This window comes from Staurois parvus, unplaced genomic scaffold, assembly GCF_062004578.1.
Source record: "Staurois parvus isolate SC_StPar_1 unplaced genomic scaffold, SC_StPar_1.0 ptg000005l, whole genome shotgun sequence".
NCBI classification, from domain to species: Eukaryota; Metazoa; Chordata; class Amphibia; order Anura; family Ranidae; genus Staurois; species Staurois parvus.
In genome coordinates this window covers 2,922,553-2,944,151 of record NW_028317801.1, presented here as the reverse complement: position 1 = coordinate 2,944,151, position 21,599 = coordinate 2,922,553, and the positions used below count along the sequence as shown (strand labels likewise).

General features: G+C 44.1%; 2 protein-coding genes across 2 annotated transcripts in view; one reads left to right on the top strand and one right to left on the bottom strand.

Annotated features, from left to right (window-relative positions):
• The first annotated feature begins 1,330 nt into the window (after positions 1-1,330).
• The window catches only part of PAXIP1 (PAX interacting protein 1), a 70,392-nt gene continuing 50,123 nt past the window's right edge, over positions 1,331-21,599 (top strand). Inside the window, exon 1 of the mRNA XM_089692488.1 lies at positions 1,331-1,572. Coding sequence (XP_089548614.1) covers positions 1,492-1,572 — 81 coding nt within the window. The 5' untranslated portion in view covers positions 1,331-1,491. The remainder of the gene's footprint in view (positions 1,573-21,599) is intronic.
• On the bottom strand, positions 14,358-14,948 carry LOC149474400 (cystatin-B-like). Its single transcript, XM_089652379.1, has one exon. The coding sequence runs from the start codon at positions 14,938-14,940 to the stop codon at positions 14,638-14,640; it is 303 nt and encodes a 100-aa protein (XP_089508505.1). The 5' UTR covers positions 14,941-14,948; the 3' UTR covers positions 14,358-14,637.

Genomic DNA, 21,599 nt, shown 5'->3' with positions numbered 1-21,599 from the left:
TATATTTTCATTTGGGTACAGTGTTGCATGAATGTGCAATTACCAGTTAAAGTAGCACAGTGCTGAATAGCAAATATTGTCCTGGTCATAAAGGGGATAAAAGTTCCAGAGTGATTAAAAACAACTTGGGGACTTATTTCCCTGCATTTCTTCCATGCACACAGCAGTCCACTAGGCTTTTGTACCTGCAATGTGCACATGCAAATGTACCTAGGCATACATGAACCTAGGCTAAAATGCTCCAGCTGATAGTCACACTCTGACGTCATTCCATACAGAACAGGATCAATAGTTTTGCATTATGTGTGAGGAACATATATTCTGCTACATTTGTAAAAAAAAAAAAAAAAAAAAAGGCAATTAATATATTAATCACTATACACTGAGCTCCTCCCAGTACACCCAGCTCATCACTAGAACTCAGCTCCTCCCAGTACACCCAGCTCATCACTATACACTCAGATCCTCCCAGTACACCCAGCTCATCACTATACACTCAGATCCTCCCAGTACATTCAGCTCATCCCTATACACCCAGCTCATCACTATACACTCAGCTTCTCCCCGTACACCCAGCTCATCACTATACACAGAGTTCCTCCCCGTACACCCAGCACATCACTATACACGCAGCTCCTCCCAGTACACCCAGCTCATCACTCTATACTCAGCTCCTCTCCGTACACCTAGCTCATCACTATACACTCAGCTCCTCCCCGTACACCCAGCTCATCACTATACACTCAGCTCCTCCCTTTACACCCACCACATCACTATACACAGAGCTCCTCCCCGTACACACAGCTCATCACTATACACTCAGCTCCTTCCCGTACACCCAGCTCATCACTATACAATGAGCTCCTCCCCGTACTCAGCTCCTCCCTATACACACAGCACATCACTGTACACACAGCTCCTCCCCGTACACAAAGCTCCACCCCCCACATTCCTCGCCCATCCCACCCCGGCGCCTTTTCCCCGCGTTGACATTGGCTGACACACCCCTCTACACACAGCTCCTCCCCCTCACATCCATCCCGGCGCCTTTTCCCCGCTCTGTTCTGTTTGTTTATAGGACAACCTCTTTGGGCCCCGCCCACTCCCCGGAATATACCATGTCTACACCAGGGGAGATTTAACCAACGTGACATGGAAGTAGCATCCTTCACGACATTTTTCTGAGATAAGCTGACTCCTCAGCATCCACAGAGCAGTCAGGGTCCTTCTTCTATAGCGCTGAGGCCTCAATCCGCCCTACTTTGCCCTTTATACGGACATCAGCCCCCTTCTAGACGTCCGCCTCCCCCCGCCCCGGGATGGTAGGTGCCGCGGCGCGCTCTCCGCATCTTGGTGACCGTGTGGAGCCGGGCCTGACCCCTCATTGATTCCCGCCGGAAAGTGTCCTCCGAGGGGATGTGTCAGTGAGCGGAGCCCGGCGGCGCAGAGACCTCCGAGCGGCCCGTCACCTCACCGGCTGCCGTCGCCGCCATGGCGGACAGCGAGATGAAAGTTCCGGAGGACATGTTCAAAGATGTGAAGTTCTACCTGGTGGGGGAGCTGGACCCTCAGGTGAGACGGAAGAGGGGACAGCTGTGGCGGGGGAAGCCTGGTCTGTAGGCCCGGATAGTCCCCAGCTCCAGCAGTGTGCGGCCCTCCCGCTCTCCGGGGTGGACAAGTCTCCGGCCTGTGCTGTGTGGGTCGTGCTGGGATTTGTAGTTCCCCGGGGGGCCGCCAGAGGACAGAACGTGCTCAGCGCTCCGAGGAGATGAGGGGCTCCCACTGCCAAATAGTGAGCTAGGGGCAGCCCGAGCCGGATGGCGCAGAGAGAGCACTTCCTGCCAAATAGTGAGCCTGTCATGGGGAGTTGGGGATCACCAACATTGAGTGCCCTGACTACAACCTACCTACCCCCCACCCTGAGATCTGTGTACAGGGAGGCCTCACATCCTGTCTGATCCTCATACAAGGATGGCAGAGGAGCTCACCATCTAATGTCACTGCTGACATGCCTACAATGCAGTGTGCAGGGCACAGGTGGTTGGTGTTGATTTGGCGTTCTGTCGGTGACATCATTCAGAATCGTGTGCCGCTGACCTCCATCTGACTGGCTTGAAGGGCCTGGGATGCTGTGCAAGAAAGGCGACTTCAAGGGCAGTGCCCTTGCCAGACGCACGCGGGTGCCAATTCATTGTCAATGGAGCTACAAACGCATCTCACAGCCGCCAGACCACATGGTACCTCAGTACCATGCGATTTTGGTGCGACACGATCTGAAAAAGTAGTGCTACTTTTCTGTCTTCATTTCGCTTACATTTGGCAGCCCATTGAAATGAAGGAGTTGTCAAAAACAGACCAGCATGGCAACTTGTGCACGGCGGTCTGAGCCGGCTTCAAGCTTGTTTACACCGGATGCGATTGCAGGTTTTTTTTTTTTTTTTAAAGGGCAAGGAAAATGAATGTGTGTAAAAAAAAATAGCAAACAAAAACTCTCCGCTCACTTGCCAGCCTGCAACACGCCGATATATCCTGTCTAACAGTTCACGTTAAAACCAAGGGGTTTCGTTTGCACACATTTGCAAATACATGCGTAAGCTGCAGAGCCACTTCATGGCACCCCCCAGTATATCTGCAGTCCTAACTATAAATTCTGAGTCTTCAAAGTGGGAGCACATATATAATAATGGACAGATTGAGAGTAGGTATGTCTGAAGGGAGCCCACCCTTCCTTGCATCCCTATACTTTTAAGGAGGGGTGGGCTCCCTTCAGGCATACCTGCCCTTGATCTATCCATTCTTCTATATGTTCTCCAACTTTGAATACTCCTGCGATCCTAGTTTACACCATTGCAGTGCTTTCATGTGCATTTAAAAAAAATACAGATTTTTTTTTTTACACTGGTACACACTGAAACATGCATGAATATGTGCAAACCAGTGTAAATAAAACTTTGTAAAGAAAACAATTTTTCTAAAAACACACTGTAAACACTGAAAATGCACTGAAAACACGTACATGCAGAGATGCCCAGTAAACATTGATTGTGGTGTGAGCCCCTGTTCACACCAATGTGATTTGACAGATCAGAATTGCATGACAGGTTGCACTCTATTTGTACCTATGGAACCATTCAAATAGTACGACTCCAACCACTTTTGAAAAAGGTTCCTGTACTGTTTTTGGTGTTTTGCATTGACATCTGTGCATGAAGTCGCACTGACCGGCAGCTTTGAAATCGCTTTACGCCAGCTGATTTCAAAGCCGCATTTGTTGTGAACCATACATAAGTGTCCCCTTAAAGCGGAACTTTACCTATCACTTAAAATAAAGATATAAATGTTTAGAAAGAAATATATATTCCACATTAATAATTATGCTACCGAAATGTGTGTGCTGTAAATTGCCTCCAGCATTGTTCCTGTACTTTCTTGCTGGAGGCTGCCATTTTTCTGAAGCCCAGAGTTTTGAGCAGCATTAAATGTTTAGGTTGTCAGCAGATCCACCTACAGTAGCTCTGATTTTCAGCACAGTGTCTGAAAATAGAGAACAATTGAGCATGTCCAGAGCAGGGTGAGACAGTGTATTCATGGATTTCTAAACAGTAAGTCACTTATGCTTCTCTTTAAAAGGGGCCAACGTGAAGTGTTCTAGCGGGACTTAATTTTCTCATTAAAGTTCCACTTTAAAGTAGAACTAAAAGCAGTTTTTTTTTGGATAGAGTAAGGGGGAGTTAGAACTCCTCCGTCTGTTTGCCATCTGTATCCCATTAAGATTTCACTCCACTTCTTGTCCCATAGCCAAAACAGGAAGTAAGAGGAAACCCCACCAAAGTGAGGGGATCCTGGGATGCCATCAGAACTTGTCTCCACTAGATGATTCTTCTCCTGTCCAGTGTCAACTCAAAGTTGGGATTTACATTCACTGTTGGTGATAACAGTAAACAGGATAAATAGGGCGAGTCTCCCTAATAGGGACACAGACCGAAACACTGATAGGTGTTAATCCCTCTCCACTCTGTCCAAAAAAAAACCCCCCAAAAAACTTTGCTTTTAGTTCTACATTGAACTCCAACTCTGGGAAAACTAAGGCAGCCCATACATTATGCATTCATTTTTTGTTCAACCATCAGGTTGATGTAAAGAAAATGGCTCAATTTTCCCCATCCACACATTTGATATGAATGGGGTAATCCCTCTTGCTATAGTATTGTATTCTGACAGTGGGGAGACCTCCATGTCATCAGAATACAATGATCAGCATTGCCAGCTTTAGCTGGCGGCTTTTACGGTTTGTGAAAAGGTTGTACACAAGTCGGTCCCCTTTCTCCCCCACTTACCTTTGAAACTTTGTTTTGGAGTCTCCTACGCCAGGTCCTGCACCATGCCACCATCTTCCTTTTTACATTATGGAGAGCCAGCTGTTCTGCTTCTTCCAGATTCTTGCAGCCAATGATTCAGCAGATCTTGCACATATGCAGACAGAGTTCCAGCGCCATGTCTGTTTACACACAATTCTATGTATAAAGGAAATTAATTCCTCCTGGAATGCTGATATCACACAGTGCAGGAGGCAGTATTTTTCTTCATTCACAGAATAGTATGTAACTGAACACCATGCTAGATCTCTGCGCATGAACGAGATCTGTCCCAACTTCTGTTTACTTAAATGGAAAACCATGCTTCTTGGGATAAGCTGACATTGGTATCACAGGAGGCTGCAGAGGGACAACCTCACCTAGGTGTGATGGAGGGAGGGAGGCCGGGGTCTTCAGAGAAAAAAAAAAAGTCAACTCTTAAAAAGAAAAAAAAGTGGAGTGGATTAGGATGCTGAAAAGTTTTATTTTTAAGTGAAGTTCTGCTTTAATTTCCTATTGGTGGCTAAATACATAAGCATTCTTGTTGATAGCAGAACCATCCCTGTCTGTTGTCATTGCTAAAATACTTGTATTGTCCAACTGTCGTCTTATCCACAGCAATAGGACTAATTGTAGTAGTCTAAGATAAGAACTAGGAGGTCTAAAGTGATTCCTGAAATAGCACAGGACAGCACTGTATTTTTGGCATGATCAACAGGTATGTTTCTATATGTGTATAACAAAATGCTTCCAATATTTTATTTAACAGAACAAAAAGGAGCAAAATATGAAAAGTTTGTCAGGGTTTATATGCACTTTAACCGCTTCCCCGCTGCCCTATAGCAGATATACTGCTACAGGGCAGTAGTGGTGCACAAAATCACGTGTGTTTATATATACGTGAGTTTGCATTTCCGGGTAGGGAGCGCACGTGCCGCCAACCACGGCAGTCAGTCACCGAGTCCCGCCCGGTGATTACCAAGCATCTCTGATGGGTAGGAAGACTGTTTTATTTACTAACAGTTTTCCTCCCTGTTGACTCAGGCACACTGCTCTGGATGGCTTTGCACAGGACAGCCATCCAGAGCAGTGTGCTTACAGTGAAGCACAAACCCCCGTCCCCTAGTAAAACACTCCCTACAAATAGTTTACCCTTTGATCGCTTCTTATATTAACCCCTTCCTGCCCAGTGCCATTAGTACAGTGTCAGGGCTTTTTTTTTTTTTTTTGTAGCACTGACCACTGTATTGGTGTCACTGGGGATGTCAGTGACACCAATTCAGTTCCCCCCAGTGTCAGAAGGTCTGCCACAGTCCCACTAAGTCGCTGATCACTGCCATTACTAGTAGAAAAAAAAATCGCAGTATCTTTCCCGCCATTTGTAAACGCTTTGTCACGTAAACCAATTAATTTACACATATTGGGATTTTTTTTTTTAGCAAAGACATGTTGAATAATATATTTTGGCATAAATTTATGATGAAATTTGATTTTTTTTAAATTTTTTACAGGACACGTTTAATAGTAAAAATTAAAAAATATATACTTTTTTTTTTTTTCTCAAAATTCTTTTTTTTATAGCTCAAAAAATAAAAACCGCACAGGCGATCAAATACCGCCAAAAGAAAGCTCAATTCGCGGGGAAAAAAGGATGTAAATTTTATTTGGGTGCAGCATTGCATGACTGCGCAATTGTCAAAGTAACGCAGCGCCAAAACGCAAAAAATGGCCTGGTCAGGAAGGGGGGTAAATCCTCAGGAGGGTAAGTGGTTAAAGTAAATTCGCACTGTCCTGAACAGTTGACAAACAGGTTACCCACATGGGGACAGAGATAAAGGCAAAGGACCGTCTCGACTTTCTTAAATAGGTTAGAATAAGCCTCTTCTTTCTATGCTTTCCCTTTGGCCAGAAAGGACATTGATCACATTACAGGGCCAATGGGGACAAGCTTGGCTTTTCCAGGGTATGATGGGACTGCTGAGATTTTCTCTGTTCACACGCACATTCGGTTCAGTAATATGCATTACCACAACACAGTTTAGGAAATGCACATATGCATGTTCTGTAGTGCAACATAGACTGGCACCCCAAGACTCATACACAAAAATTCATCTGTGCTATACCCCACTGCATAGATGTGAACTACACTATATTGCCAAAAGTATTGGGACGCCTGCCTTTACACACACATGAACTTTAATGGCATCCCAGTCTTAGTCCGTAGGATTCAATATTGAGTTGGCCCACCCTTTGCAGCTATAACAGCTTCAATTCTTCTGGGAAGGCTGTCCACAAGGTTTAGGAGTGTGTCTATGGGAATGTTTGAGCATTCTTCCAGAAGTGCATTTGTGAGGTCAGGCACTGATGCCAGACAAAAAGGCCTGGCTCATAGTCTCTGCTCTAATTCATTCCAAAGGTGTTCTATCCAGTTGAGGTCAGGATTCTGCAGGCCAGTCAAGTTTCTCGACCCCAAACTCGCTCATCCATGTCTTTATGGACCTTGCTGTGTGCACTGGTATGCAGTCATGTTGGAACAGGAAGGTGCCATTCCCAAACTGTTCCCACAAAGTTGGGAGCAAGAAATTGTTTTGGTATGCGACTCCTTAAGAATTTCCTTCACTGGAACGAAGGGGCTAAACCCAACCTCTGGAAAAACAACCCCACATTATAATCCCCCCTCCACCAAACTTTAGAATTGACACAATGCAGTCAGGCAAGTACTGTTCTCCTGGCAACCGCCAAACCCAGACACGTTCATTGGATTGCCAGACAGAGAAGCATGATTAGTCACTCCAGAGAACACCTCTCCATTGCTCTAGAGTCCAGTGGCAGCGTGCTTTACACCACTGCATCCGATGCTTTGTATTTGGTGATGTAAGGCTTGGATACAGCTGCTCGGCCATGGAAACCCATTCCATGAAGTTCTACGCAGTGTTGTGCTAATCTGAAGGCTACATGAAGTTTGGAGGTCTTTAGCTATTGACTCTGCAGACAGTTGTGGCGACTTCTGCACACTGTGCGCTTCAGCATATGCTGACCTGACATTTTACGTGGCCTACCACTTTGTGGCTGAGTTGCTGTTCACCAGTCGCTTCCACTTTGTTTATAATACCACTAACAGTTGACCAAGGAATATTTACTGTCAAGGAAATGTTTTGGTGCTTTTTTTGGGTAAAAGCTCCTTTGGCCCTACTTGTCCTGCAGGTTACAGGAGTGTACTTCGTTCTTCACTCCTGTGACTTATTTTCAGCTGACAGCGGGCTAAAGCCCACTGTTGGTGATGTCACTGAGCTGGTCTAGGCTGTAGAGAGATCTTGACCACCACCCAGGTTCCTGACCAGCAGCTAACGCAGCTTCTCAGCACACCTCTGGGAGCCTGAGCCAGATGCTCCTGCCCCCTTCCGCAGCCCAGTGCTTCAGTGAGCATTGGAGGGGCGGATCAGAGAGCCAGTGGCTGTTAAAGGCGCTCTACTCAGTGAAGACCAAGGATCGAGTGATCAGCAGTCTTTGGTGGTTTGATTCTTGGTCTTAGAGGCAATGAGGGACAGATGGAGCATCAGACCAATGCTCCTTCCTAGGTGAGAATGCATGGTAATTTTTTCAAATTCCCAGACTTTTCTTTTAAAGTGTATGCATGTGCTAAATCTAAAAATAAAATTTAGGGCATACTCACACTAGTCGTGGTTGCCTTGTACTGAGCTCTATTTTACCCCCCCCCCCTTCCTTGCTAGCCTGCAATCACGCTGTGCGGTTACTTTGTACCCGTACGTAACTATTTCTCACACAGATGTGTACTGTGGTGAGCCCAGCAGTACCGTGCCCAAGACCTCCTCATGGATCAGGGCACATTATGGAGTGATCACACTAGTCAAGCAAACTGGACTTTGAGCAGTCCAGTTTTTTTTTTGACTAGTACACTAGAAATGTGCATGTACCTAGTGTGTACATGCACATTTCCCAATGTTTTATTATAGACTTTTCAACAAAAAATTCCACTTCCAAAATAGTAGAGAACCCCCCCCCCCTCCCCCAACCCCATGTCTAAATGGCACATTTCACATTAAAAAAAACCTGCAAAGTAAATTATAAATGTACTTTCCACACACCTGGCTTCTGCCTCTGGGTCCTCTGGCAAGATTCTGGGAATGCTGAGGATTCAAAAGCTCATGAAAAAACAGTCTTGCACTGTTGGAGAATACTATTGCAAGATAGTGTTTCTTAAGAGTACAGAGTTTGGAGGGGGGGGGGGTGTCACTGTTTCATAAGTGGATCTTTCATATGGATGCAAGATCCACTTTAACCACCTCCCATCTGCCATATAAGGAAATGATGGGCGCAAGGCGGTTCTTTTGTTCTGGAAGGATGTCATACGACATCCTCCCACTAACTGCGTGGCGATTGGTGGTGCGCTGTGTCCCTAGGACACAGTGGATCACCGATCAGTGGAAAGATCTGAAGACGTTGGCTCGGTCATGTGATCAGCTGTGTCCAATCACAGCTGATCGCATGTAAATAAGGACAGCATGCTGACAGCTCGAGAGGAGAGCTGGTAATCGGCATTTCTCAGAGGGTACATGTACACTGATCATCAGGGCACTGATGATCAGTGTAGCCCCAGCAGTACCACCTATCAGTGTCAATGCCAGCTGTCAGTGCCACCTCAATGCCACATAGTGCCCATCTGAGCTGCCAATCCGTGCCACCTCTCAGTGCTGCCTATCAGTGCGTATCAGTGATGCCTGTCAATGCCCATTAGTGCCACCTCATCAGTGCCCATCTGCAGCCTCATTAGCACACATCAGTGAAGGAGAAAAACCACTTATTTACAAAATTTCATAACAAAAAGTAAAACTTTTTTTTTTTTTTTAAATTTTCAGTTTTTGGTTTGTTTAGCAAAAAATAAAAAAAACCCAGAGGTGATTAAATACTACCAAAAGAAAGCGCTATCTGTCTCAAAAAAAAATAAAAATTTCATATGAGTACAGTGTTGCATGATCGCGCAATTGTCATTCAAAGTGTGACAGCGCTGAAAGCTGAAAATTGGCCTGGGCAGGAAGGGGGTATAAGTGCCTTGTAGGCAAGTGGTTAAGCATGCTGCAAGTAAAGGAAGAAAAATCTGATTATCCTGCCAGAAATGCATTCGGCTCCTAACTTCCTGGAGCAGAGAATGATGCATGATCCTTCTTGCCTCTTCTCTGGCCTGGGCAGTTCTTGCTGTTGCAGAGAGATGCAGTGAAATTGCGGTCTGCACCACTTTACTGTGCATGAAGGATGTTGACCTAACAGAGTTCTCCTTCATTCAGCCTGGAAGATTGAGGACATCTTGTGGTCAGTGAGTGGTACAGCTTCGGATTGAAGGTGAATATAGTAGCCTCAGCTGGGTTTTTTTTTTTTTAATTTGCTTTAAAAAAAAAAAAAAAAAATGCTTCAAAGGCTCCTCAGTGTGAAAGTAGCCTTATGACAGTGATGGCGAACCTCTGCTGGCACGCAGAGCCATCTCAGTGGGCACGCCAGGAGGAAGAGAACGCGCTCTCCTGCGCACCGGGCGATCTCCGTGATCGCTGTGTCCTACGGACACAGCTGATCACGTGACGTGGTAAAAGGCCAATCACAGCGGCCTTTTACCACGTGATCAGCCGTGTCCAATGACACGATGATCACCGGGAAATGCAAATGCCGGTTCTCGGCTGCACTTTCCTCACGCTGTCAGATCGTGAGGAAAGTACTGCCGAAAACCGGCAGTTGTCAGAGCAGGGAACGGCACCGATCATCAGGGTCACTGATCATCAGTGCCCTGATGATCGGTACCCAGCAGTGCCACACACAAGTTCCGCCCACCTGTGCCCAGCAGTGCGCCCACCTGTGCCCAGCAGTGCGCCCACCTGTGCCCAGCAGTGCGCCCACCTGTGCCCAGCAGTGCGCCCACCTGTGCCCAGCAGTGCGCCCACCTGTGCCGCCCACCTGTGCCCACCAGTGCCACTCACCTGTGCCCACCAGTGCCATCCATCAGTGCAGCCCAGCAGTGCTGCCAGTCAGTGCCACCAGTCAGTGCCCAGCGGTTGTGCCAGTCAGTGCCCAGCAGTGATGTCAGTCAGTGCCACCTATCAGTGTTGTCTATCAGTACCCATTATCAGTGCCGCCTATCAGTGCCACCTATCTGTGACACCTCATTAGTGCTGCCCATCAGTGCCACCCATCAGTGATGCCCAGCAGTGCCGCTGGTCAGTGCCGTCTGTCAGTGCCTCCAGTTGGTGCTATCAGTCAGTGCCGCTTATCAGTGCCCATCATTTCCTGCATATCAGTGCATCATCAGTGCCTCCTCATCAATGCTCACCAGTGCCGCCTCATCAGTGCTACCTATCTGTGCCGCCTCATCAATGCCCATCAGTGCTGCCTATCAGTGCAGCCTCACCAACGCACATCAAAGAAGAAATATTACCTGTTTGCTAAATTTTAGAATAGAAGCAAAGGAAACCTTTTATGTTTTATTTTTTGCACTATAAATTAAAAAAGAGCAAAAAATTTAAAACACCCAGTGGTGATTAAATACCACCAAAAAAAGCTCTATTTGTGTGAAAAAATGATAAAAATTGCATATGGTTACAGTGTTGCATGACCGCACAATTGTCATTGTTAAGTGCAACAGCACTGAAAGCTGAAAATTGTCCTGGGCAGGAAGGGGGTAGAAGTGCCCGGTAGGCAAGTGATTAATTCCAGTGTTGGCACTTTGAAATAAAAAAGTTGGTTTTGTGTTGCAGTTTGGGCACTCGGGCTCAAAAAGGTTTCGCCATCACTGCCTTATGAGATACTAAGAGCTGGTGCAACTGGATGGGGCTGAATGATGCAGCAAGTGGTACTTACATTTAGGGCTGTATGCAACCAGGGACAAATGCCAAGAATGCAGACTTCTTGTGTTTGTCTCCCTAAACCTAAACATTAGTACCCCTCTGCACCATCTAGCACCTTTTTGTTCTCTCATAGAGTTTTAAAGGCTGCTGGCAGCCGGGCTGGACGGTGCACCTGTGCCTTCTGCCTACAGGAAAACACTAGAATCTCATACACAGGGGCTAAATACCCAGTGTGCATGTTTACTTTGTGTACTTTTTCCAGTGGTGGCTGAATTCCTACTTTTCTTTTTGTAGGTGAATGCATTAAAGTGATGTGAAATGCAGTATATATGCTTTTTTTTAAAGGAAAAGTTTTGAAAAACAAATTCACATTTGTTTTGTAGGTTAAAAAACGTGCATTAGTTTTTCTAAGGAGCCTGCAGAGCATTGCACCTGTGATCAGCAGAGAGCGGGTGCAATCTCAGGCTCCTGCAGTCTCTAGGGCTTCAACTAATGATTATTTTCATAACTGATTAGTTAGCCGATTTTATTGTTTTTATTAATCGGATAAAAACCTCAAAAGTGTGGTGTATAATGTAGTTATGAAAAGTTTAAAAATATTCTTGAATATCTACAGTGCTTGGCATAAGTGAGTACACCCCTTTTGAAAAGTAAGATTTTAATCAATCTCTATGAACACAAGAACAGTTTCCAGAATTTTGACAAAACTGAGTTTTATAGAACATTTGTGTAACTCCTTACATGAAAGTAAGGTTAAAATAACTTACATTACAAAATCTTCAGTTTTGCTCTAGTTGATGCAAATATGAATACACCCCACAACAAAAACTACTCCATCTAGTATTTTGTATGACCTCCATGATTTGTAAGGACAGCACCAAGTCTTCTAGACATGGAATGAACAAGTTTGTGACATATTGCAACATCTATCTTTTTCCATTCTTCAAGAACGACCTCTTTTAGAGCCTGGATACTGGATGGAGAGTGATGCTGAACTTGTCTCTTCATAACTCCACATAGGTGTTCGATTGGGTTCAGATCAGGAGACATACTTGGCCACCAAATCACTTTCACCCTGTTCTTCAGAAATGCAACAGTGGCCTTAGATGTGTGTTTTGGATCATTGTCATGTTGGAAAAGTGCACGACGACCAAGAGCACGGAGTGATGATAGCATCTTCTCTTTCAATATAGAGCAGTACATCTGTGAATTCATGATACCATCAGTGAGATGCAGCTCCCTGACACCAGCAGTACCCATGCAGCCCCACAGAAGGACACTGCCATCACCATGTTTCACTGTAGGCACCATGCATTTTTCTTTGTACTCCACCTTTGCAACGCCATACAGTTTTGAAGCTATCAATTCCAAAAACATTTATCTTCGTTTCATTACTCCAGAGTACAAAGTCCCAGTAGTCTTTTTCAGCATGGGTCTTTGCAAATTCTAGGCAGGCTTTTTTGTGCATGGGCTTTAGGAGAGGCTTCCTTCACGGACGCCATCCATGCATGTCATTCCTCTGAAGAGTACGCGGTATTGTGTCACGGGAAACAATCACCCCAGTTTGGCTTTCTACTTCTTAAGCTAACTGCAGTGAACTTGCATGGTGATTTTCTTCAACCCTCCTCATCAGAAGATGCTCCTGTCGAGGCGTAACTTCCATGGACGGCCTGGATGTCTCTGTGAGATGATTGCAGTTTTAGCTTCGTTAAAGTTTTGTATCACTTTTTTGCTACAGTATTCTGAATGATAAGTAAAGCTTTGCTGAGTTTCTTGTAGCCTTTACTTTTCTTGTGTAAAGAAATTTTCTTTCTCAGGCCTTGTGACATTTCTCTTCCATGTGGTGCCATTCTTGAAATCATGAAATGGGAAGGGGTTGTCTTTAACGCCCTTTTATAATCTGTCTGGACACCTGTTTAATGAATAATTAGACTCACCTGTAGTTTAATTCTTGTTAATTAGGATGTTGTCTAAAATTTAGATTTGCGCCTAAGACTTCCATTGGGGTGTATTGATTTTTGGAACATGGTCTCGAATGAATTTGTTAGGCAAAAATACTTTGCAAATTAACAAATCTTGTTTGCAATCAATGGATGGCCCGCGTTTGAGGGAGTATTTTGTAGTATAGCTTACCATAGAAAAGGATTCTGAAAGGAAAGGTTTTCTGACATCTGTTGGGGTGTACTCATTTATGTTGAGCACTGTATATACAGTGGTAAATATAACCAGCTATAAGGAACAAAATATCTAATCCACTCAGAATACCAGACAGAGGAGATGTGTGTATATATATTAGATGTTGAATTTGGTACATATTTTTATTGAAGAAAAAAAAAACCCTACCACACTCTTTTGCAGATTTTCAGACTGGTCTGTAATATATATTATGCATGACAGACTCCCTTGTCATAGGTAGCCTCCATCAGTGCAATGTGCACTGCATTACATTCAGTGGAGCAGAGGGGAGACATCCAGAGTCTTGTATACCTTGAATGTCTCAGTAAAGAGAACCTGTCACCAAAAATCACTTGTCCACTATGTGATGAAAAAAAAAAATTGAAGTTAAAAAAAAAATAATTTTGTTTTTTAATTGTAAAAAATGAAAGTTGCACCCAAACACAACATTCCCCCCCCCCCCCAAAAAAAAGACGCCCCCCACACACATTCAAACGTAAAAGCACACGCTGGGGCGTCTAGACATGAAAACGTTGATTGCGATACACGTTGCATATCTCCACACACGACAGAATGAGAGCAAAGTCTAGCACCAGGTCTCCTCCTTAAAGCTCTAAAAGTGTCGCCTATAGAAAATACAGGGTACTGAAGTTCATCACCATTTCATGAGCGTGCACAGATTTAAGATTTTAAAAATTAAAAAAAAATAATTTTAGGCGTGAAGATTAGACAAAACCCCCAAACATGATATGTTTTCTGAAATCTGAGACCCTAGAGAATAAAATGATGGTAGTTCCAATTTTGTATGTCTCATGATATTACCGCAAAATTTCAGTAAAAAATACAAGTTAGGTAATTTTAGGGTACTAAAAAAAACAATAAATTACCCTATTTTTTGTAAAATATAAAAGATGAGGCTGCAGTGAGTAAATAGATATTCAACTTGTCAAACCTTAAATTTGTTTTTTTTTTTCCCAAGAAATGCACTAAAGTTTAATAATCTGCATGTAACAAAAAGTATCAAAATATTTTACTCTACGGGAAGCAGCCCAAGATCCCAGAATGCACTGCGATAGCTGAACCCACAGGAGCGCTAGGACAGGATTTATGTTACGGCATTGAGAAGAGATTATCTTTAATAGAAAAAACGAGAGGAAAGTCTGTTAGATCAGAGAGGTGATGAGCACGGCTGCATGGAGGAGGCACTGCAAGGTGGATGGTGAAGGACGGACTCCGCTCTGTCGTCATCAGCAATCGTTTTATATATAAGTGATCTCCTCTTCCTTGGTCTTCCCCAGCTGGGTGGTGGACAGGGTCACCTTTTCCTGCTCGTGTGGAAAGGCTTTGTGTACGCGAAGATGACAGTATTCATCGCCACCGACCTGTACCTGAATGAAGTAGTTTGTTCCATTGACCAGTTGGGATTTGTAGGCGATGGCGAGGAATGTGCCAAAAGTTCGTCCATTTTTCGCTTCCACCTCCGCCTTCACCTGGTCGCACAGCTCCTGCACGGTGGCATTGGCAGGTTTGGTCCCCCCGACTCCTCCGCACTGCATCGCCATTATGCTGGTTGGGTCGTCAAACCTTAAATTTGCGTGCACTCGTGAATTGCCTACAAACTTCGGTACCCTATATTTTCTATAGGTGACGCTTTTAAAGCCCCTTCTATGTCAGCGTTACGGAGGTGGATGTCTCCCCTGTGCTCCACGTAATGTAGTGCAGTCCACATCGCACTGCATTACATACTTTCCCAGCCTCAATTGCCGAAAATCTCTCAACGGGGACACAGACGTAACATCATAATGTCACTTCTGGATCAGGACAAGAAGGGGAGAGGAGGGGATGTATTTGTTCTCCCTCCCCTCTAGCCGCAGGCAGTGAGCCGGGTCAGCAGATGGGCAAACAGAGCCTGGGAGACAGTGGGCAGTGGGAGCTTCAGTGGGGGGGGGGGCATAGTGGAGAGGCTGGCACTGTGTGGAAGCATTTGGGTGGCAGCACTGCTGCCTGAATGCATTCACCTGACAGGTGAGCCCTGCTGCTTGCCTGGGCTGAAGGGAAAAAAAACCTGCATGCCCTGCGCCCGGAAACTACATGTCCTGGGCGTCGGGCGAACCCGTTATCCAGTGCTGTCATATTCCAGAACTGCAACTTACCTGGAGTGCCCAGAAGTACAAGGTGCTCAGCAGTGCTCAGAGACCTAGCCAAGGTAAGGATGGCTGAAACCCAACCCCCACTGAACAAGACACAGATGTTGAAATGTCAAGACTGAGCCAAGAAATATCTGACGTCCGATTTTTCAAAGGTTTTATGGACTGATGAGATGAGTGACACTTGACGGACCAGATGGATGGGCCTGTGTCTGGATCAGTAACAGACATAGAGTTCCACTTCAGATGCCAGCAAGGTGGAGGTTGGGTACTGGAATGGGCTGATATTATTACAGATGAGCTAGGTGGACCTTTTTTGGGTTGAAAATTGACCCAAAATCGATTCCCAAACCTACTGCCAGATTTTAGAAGAGACTTTCTTCAAGCAGTCGTACAAGAATGAGTGCATCTTTCATGAAGACCATGATATTTATTGCAGGGCAATGCTCCATTGCATGCATTGAAGTACTCCCACTGTGTGGCTAGCCAGTAAAGGCCTTAAAGAATAATGACATGGCCCCCTTGCTCACCAAATCTAAATCCTATTGGGAACTTGTGTGCCCTTCTTAAGTAGGAGATTTATGGTGAAGGAAAATAGTACTCCTCTATGAACAGTGTCTGGGAGGCTGTGGTTGATCCTGCCCAAAAAGTTGATAATTAACAGATGAAGAAACTGACAGACTCCATGAATGGAAGCTTATGACTGTTAATGAAAAGAAGTGTGGCTATATTGGTCACTGATTATTTTTATTTTTTTAAATGTTTATTTGTAAACTTTGAGTTGCTTATTATTCTTTAACAACTAAAGAAAATAAGTGAGATAGATTTTCGTTAATTTTAGTTGCATAACAATTCTGCACACTAGGTGCCCAATAATTGTACGCACCGCACATAGATATTCTCCTAAGATAGCCAAAAACCTCCACTTATTTACTTTTATTTTTTTTAAATCGGGTTTGAGGTTTAACATTTTTGTATTGACCAAGAGCACTGCTGTTCAATAATAATGAGATTCAAGGTTGGAGATGGGGATATAAATCTTTTATATTAAAGTAGTACTAATGACTAATGACTAATGAGTTGATTCATACATGTTCAGTGCAGATTGAAGTTCAGGTTTCACAGCTAATTGACGCAGTAGTTGTTCTGTGGTCAGGTTTACATCAAGTTCAGGTCAGGATTTTATCCTGTTCACACGTGTGGTTTAGAAACCGTTCCCATAGAAGTCATTAGCCTGTAATCCACACCTGAACTGGACCGCACCACTCAGAAATTGGACACTCTTTCTTTCCACACTGAATTCACTTTGCCAGTGTACCAGACATATGTGAACAGGTACCATGAGAAGCAATGTTATTTCACATTGTCATGCGGATTGGATGTGGTTCAAACCGCATTCAATCCCCATGTATGTGAACCGCCACTGAGACTTTGTTGCATGGATATAATCATTTTAAATATAATGCACAATACTGGTAAACTTTAAATTTTAATTTAAATGCCTTATATTACCTCCAGTCTATCAGCCTCCAGATTCCAGAGACCTTACTGTGATTGTAAATGTTGAATTTTTTTTTTAAACTAATCATACTTGCCTGCTCTGTCCATTGATTTTTCACAGAGCAGCCCCGATTCTCCTCTTGTGGAATCCCCCTTCCAGCACTTATGGCTCCTCCTGCCTTCAGAGTGCCCCAATACTATAGCAAGCCACAAAGTATAGTATAGAGTGCCCCCTTAGCAAGGTAAAATAACTTCTGCCTTTTAGAATCTATTTAAATCACTTTCTTCTCCTGCCCAAGGCTACATGTCCCATGAGGCATTGCTCCTCACACATTTACAAGTTCTCAGACACTGACATGTATGGACAGTATACTGAGCTGTATGTGTGCTGTACTGTCTTTTCTGATATTTGAACAAAGAATGCATTCTGTATGCAGGCCAACTAATCAAGAATGAAAATCACTGACAACAATTTTCATAATGAATTAAATTAAGTTGTCGATTACTTGTTTCAGCCCTACTCTCAGCATAGCGGTCTGCCTGTACCTTGTATGGGCAGGCAGTTACCTGAGAGCAGAAGGAATCGATGAACTACCAGAGTGCTCATCAGCGCCCTCGTAGTTTGTTGAGAAGTACAAGCTGTCAGACTCAATGGCTGACGGTACTTGTATGCATAAATTTACAGAACACTGTGAATGAATGATGCTGCCGTGTGGGTGGAGCCCTGCTTGGCTGCATTATTTTCAAATTGTGACAGCAGGTGAGGGGAGAAGATCCCATGCCCACTGTCACGGGGTGGGGGGAGGGTATACTGAGGGAATAGAGGCTGCAGATCCTGAAACGTAACACATTCCACCCGTTTTTAGGGTGGAACATGTAACATGTTTCTAAGTTAAACTTGTATATTCCTCCACTAAGGCTGGCCAGAGATTCTTTTTCAAACAGATTTCTCCAACACAGTCGAGGGTGAAGGAATCCTCCCTACTGTCATTTTTTTTTTTTTTTTTTTTTTTTTTTAATATTCTGACAGTGGGACTCCTCCAGAATACAAAGACTCTGGAGGAGTCCCACTGTTGATTCAGTATATGTCGAGCAGGAACAGCCATACATGGATTGAAATTCAGCTGGTCCCTGCTAAACCGAACACATTTTGATCCATCTATGGGCAGCTTTATAAAGTGTAAAGCTGATACCAGATAAATAAACCATTAAATGAATAAACGTAATTCCTATTTAAAAGTTCCACAGAACGCAAAAGATAAAAATCCGCATTTCAAGTCTTAACCGTACTCCACTATAACTATCTTATACCATGTGAACATGAATTGCGCATGTACAATAATCTGTGGTGTCACAGCATAACAAGAAAAAACAGTCAAATATACAATTATACCGTGTAAACTGTAAAAAAAATATAATCTCACCTCTTACAGGTAAAAAAAGACCAAAAATAACAGGACCAAAAATCTTTCCCAGCTATTGATGTCTCCAGTTTCAGTTTGTTCCCATATGTACATTTCACAAAATGACAAGAAGAAACATGGCCATAGTACAACCCTATCTATTAAACTAAGCCTAAAAACCCAGTGCGTAATAACCAATCCGCTTCTATCTTCAGCTTGTTCAGGTAACTTTTAATAATGAAAGAAGCTGATTGCCACAGCTGCTCCAATTATTTTGATTCCCCTCTGTGTATACTCCGTTATGAACAGTCCCAGTCAGATTTTTATGCATCATGTACTGGTCAGTGCCACATACAACACACCTTTCCCCATTATACCTACTACCTCCGGCATGCTGTGACACCACAGAGATTATTGCACATGCGTGGTTCATGGTTATATGGTATAAAATAGTTTAGTGCTATGTAGACTTGATATATGGATTTTTGTATGCTGTATCTATTCTTATGAAAAATATGCCTTTAGGAGCAATTTTCAGCATGTTACCTAATAATAAGGTATTGGTGAGAGCTTCAACCTCTAAATACTGCGCTGCAGAGCTGTCTGTGCTTTTGGTTTAACTATTCCTAGAGTGCAGAACTGTGAAAGTGCTCACAAAGAGGTTTATTCTCTATAATAATTTGTTCCATTTGTTGAACAAATTAAAAAAATTTTAGGCTTGTTTAAAGGCAAAGTTTACATGTTATACCTGTATTTAGGGTTTAACCGGTTCCCGCCTGGCCAATAGCACAAAGGCGGCCGGCAAGACACCTCGTCCCTCCGAGTGGATGGCATATTCCGTCCTTTTAGGCATGTGCAGTGCGCCTGCCCACAGGGCCGCTCTGCGGCGCGATCTGTCACTGGCCGTATACCTCGGACACGGCCGATGACAGATCTGTGTACCTGCCCCGTTTCCAGTACCATGTGACCTGCTGTGACCAATCACAGCAGGTCACATGACAGTTGTATACAATGGATGGCTTCCTTTCATGCCATCCATTGTATACAAGTGTGTCTAGCTGTGAATGGTCACAGCGATCACATGCACAAGCTGGACCAATCACAGCCCAGCTGTGTCATGTGATTAGCTGTGGCCAAATCACAGCTAAGCACCAAAAAAAAAAAAAAAAACCCTGAATGAATCGATGTCATTCAGGTAAATGCTTGCTTATAGCAAAGTAATTCTTTGCTATAAGCAAATTGTGTAAAAAAAAAAAAAAAAAAAAAAAAAAAAAAAAAAAAATAAATACTGATCACTTCCCCAAAGTAGTACAATGTTACTATGGTAACATTATACTACTTTGGTCATAGCAAAATATGAAAAAAAATCTTAAAAAAAAAAAAAGAAAAATAGTAAAAAAATTTAAAATAATAAAGAAAATAAATTTTAAAAAATTCGCTTTTTTTCTTTCGTACTGTCACCAGTCAGATTGGACACAGCTGATCACATGACAGATTCAAAGTCATCGGCTCTTTCCGCTGAACGGTGATCCGCTGTTTCCCAGGGACACAGCACCCCACCGATCGCCGCGCTGCACGCCCCCGAGGGCGCGCATGCGGTTAGAGTGGGAGGTCGTCATATGACGTCCAACCAGAACGAGAGAACTGCCTTGCGCCCGTCATTTCCTTATATGGCGGGTTGGAGGCAGCTAGATATCTCCTCTGCCCTTACATTATCTAATCTCATCAAGATTGGTGTGATCAGATGCTTTCCCAATTTATAAATGGCGCTGTTTATATCCTGCGAAACTGAAGTGATGAAATGCTAGTAGCTTCCGGTGTCTTAGACTATAGAGATGATTGGAGCCATTCTGATTTCTGATCAGCTGTATGGTCAGCCAGTGAAACTGCCGGCTGCATTCTCTGATTCCCCTGTGAGACAGGAGAGCCCAAGAAAACTGGAAGGCAGAAGGAGGGGGGGGGGGATGTCCCTTCCCACTGCTCGTAAAAACAATTCAGAAGCTAATTGGCCACTAGGATTGCTTTTACATGAAAGCCGCCCACCAGCTGAAAAAAAAAAACTGTACCAGAATGATTCCTGTAGCTGCAGGAATCATTCCGGTATAACCACTCCAAATCCAGCGACGTACCAGTACTTTGCTGGTCCACGTTTGGCATATATGTAACAGCAGAGAACACGGGCATAAGATGAATTGGCTCTGTGGATCATCATGACTGCAATTTCTTTTCTGTAATGCCCATGTTGAGGGTTAGGCCCAAAAGAGTTTTAAATTCAGAAACCGTGATAGGTTTCCATGCGAATTGTCTGGAATGAGCTGAATTTGGGTGGGCGGGGATGTATCGTTGTGCGTATAAATTGCCTTGGCCCACAATCAATTGGCACAGATCTTCCGTGAAAAACAGTGGAGGGGCTAAACGCTAGTACTGGCAGCGAAAGAGGCCGATCCTGCTAACTCTGTGTTTTTGTGGACACTATACAAAGCAGGCACTAGTATAGTTCTGTATGTGATCAATATCTTGATCCATACAAATACTATACTAGTAATGGGGGTGATCAGCGACCTATAGCATGAGTGCGATAGTGTGCAGACTATCTAACGCTAGCTGACCCTGGCTGGGTGGGGCGCTAACTAACCCTAACATTAATTGAAGTCTCTAGTCGCAGGAATACAGTGATCAGTGAAAAGTTCTATACACTGACACTGTACTAATGGCACTGGCTGGGTGACGGAGTAATCAAATGGTTAATAGGGGCGAACAAAGGGTTAATTGTGCTAATCTAACGTGTGTGTGTGTAAAATTTTGTGCTTTTTCTTGGTGTAGTGTTCTTTCTTCTCTCCCTGGACTGACAGGTGGGGGGGGGGGGGTGCAGGTGCGTTGACACCCCAAAATAGGAAGCGACGCAAGATTACGTCGCTTTGCCAAAAGCTGCTGCTCTCCCGCAAAAGGCTCTAGGCAGATTACTGAGCCTGGAGTCGGTTCTGAGTCAAGCCCAACCATATGGCTTAGACCGGCTTTGTGACATTTGCTGAAACCTGTCACAGGAGCGCAGAACTAACTGCACTCCTGTGATCCATAGGAGAAGTACATTAGTATATTTTTGCTTTAAATTTCACACACTGATATTAGAACTTGCTGGTTATTACTATTCATTCATGTATTTCCTTTTAG

What these genes read in the sequence shown, in the direction of transcription:
- LOC149474400 (XM_089652379.1), bottom strand. Translation starts at nt 14,940, where the DNA reads ATGGCGATGCAGTGCGGAGGAGTCGGGGGGACCAAACCTGCCAATGCC.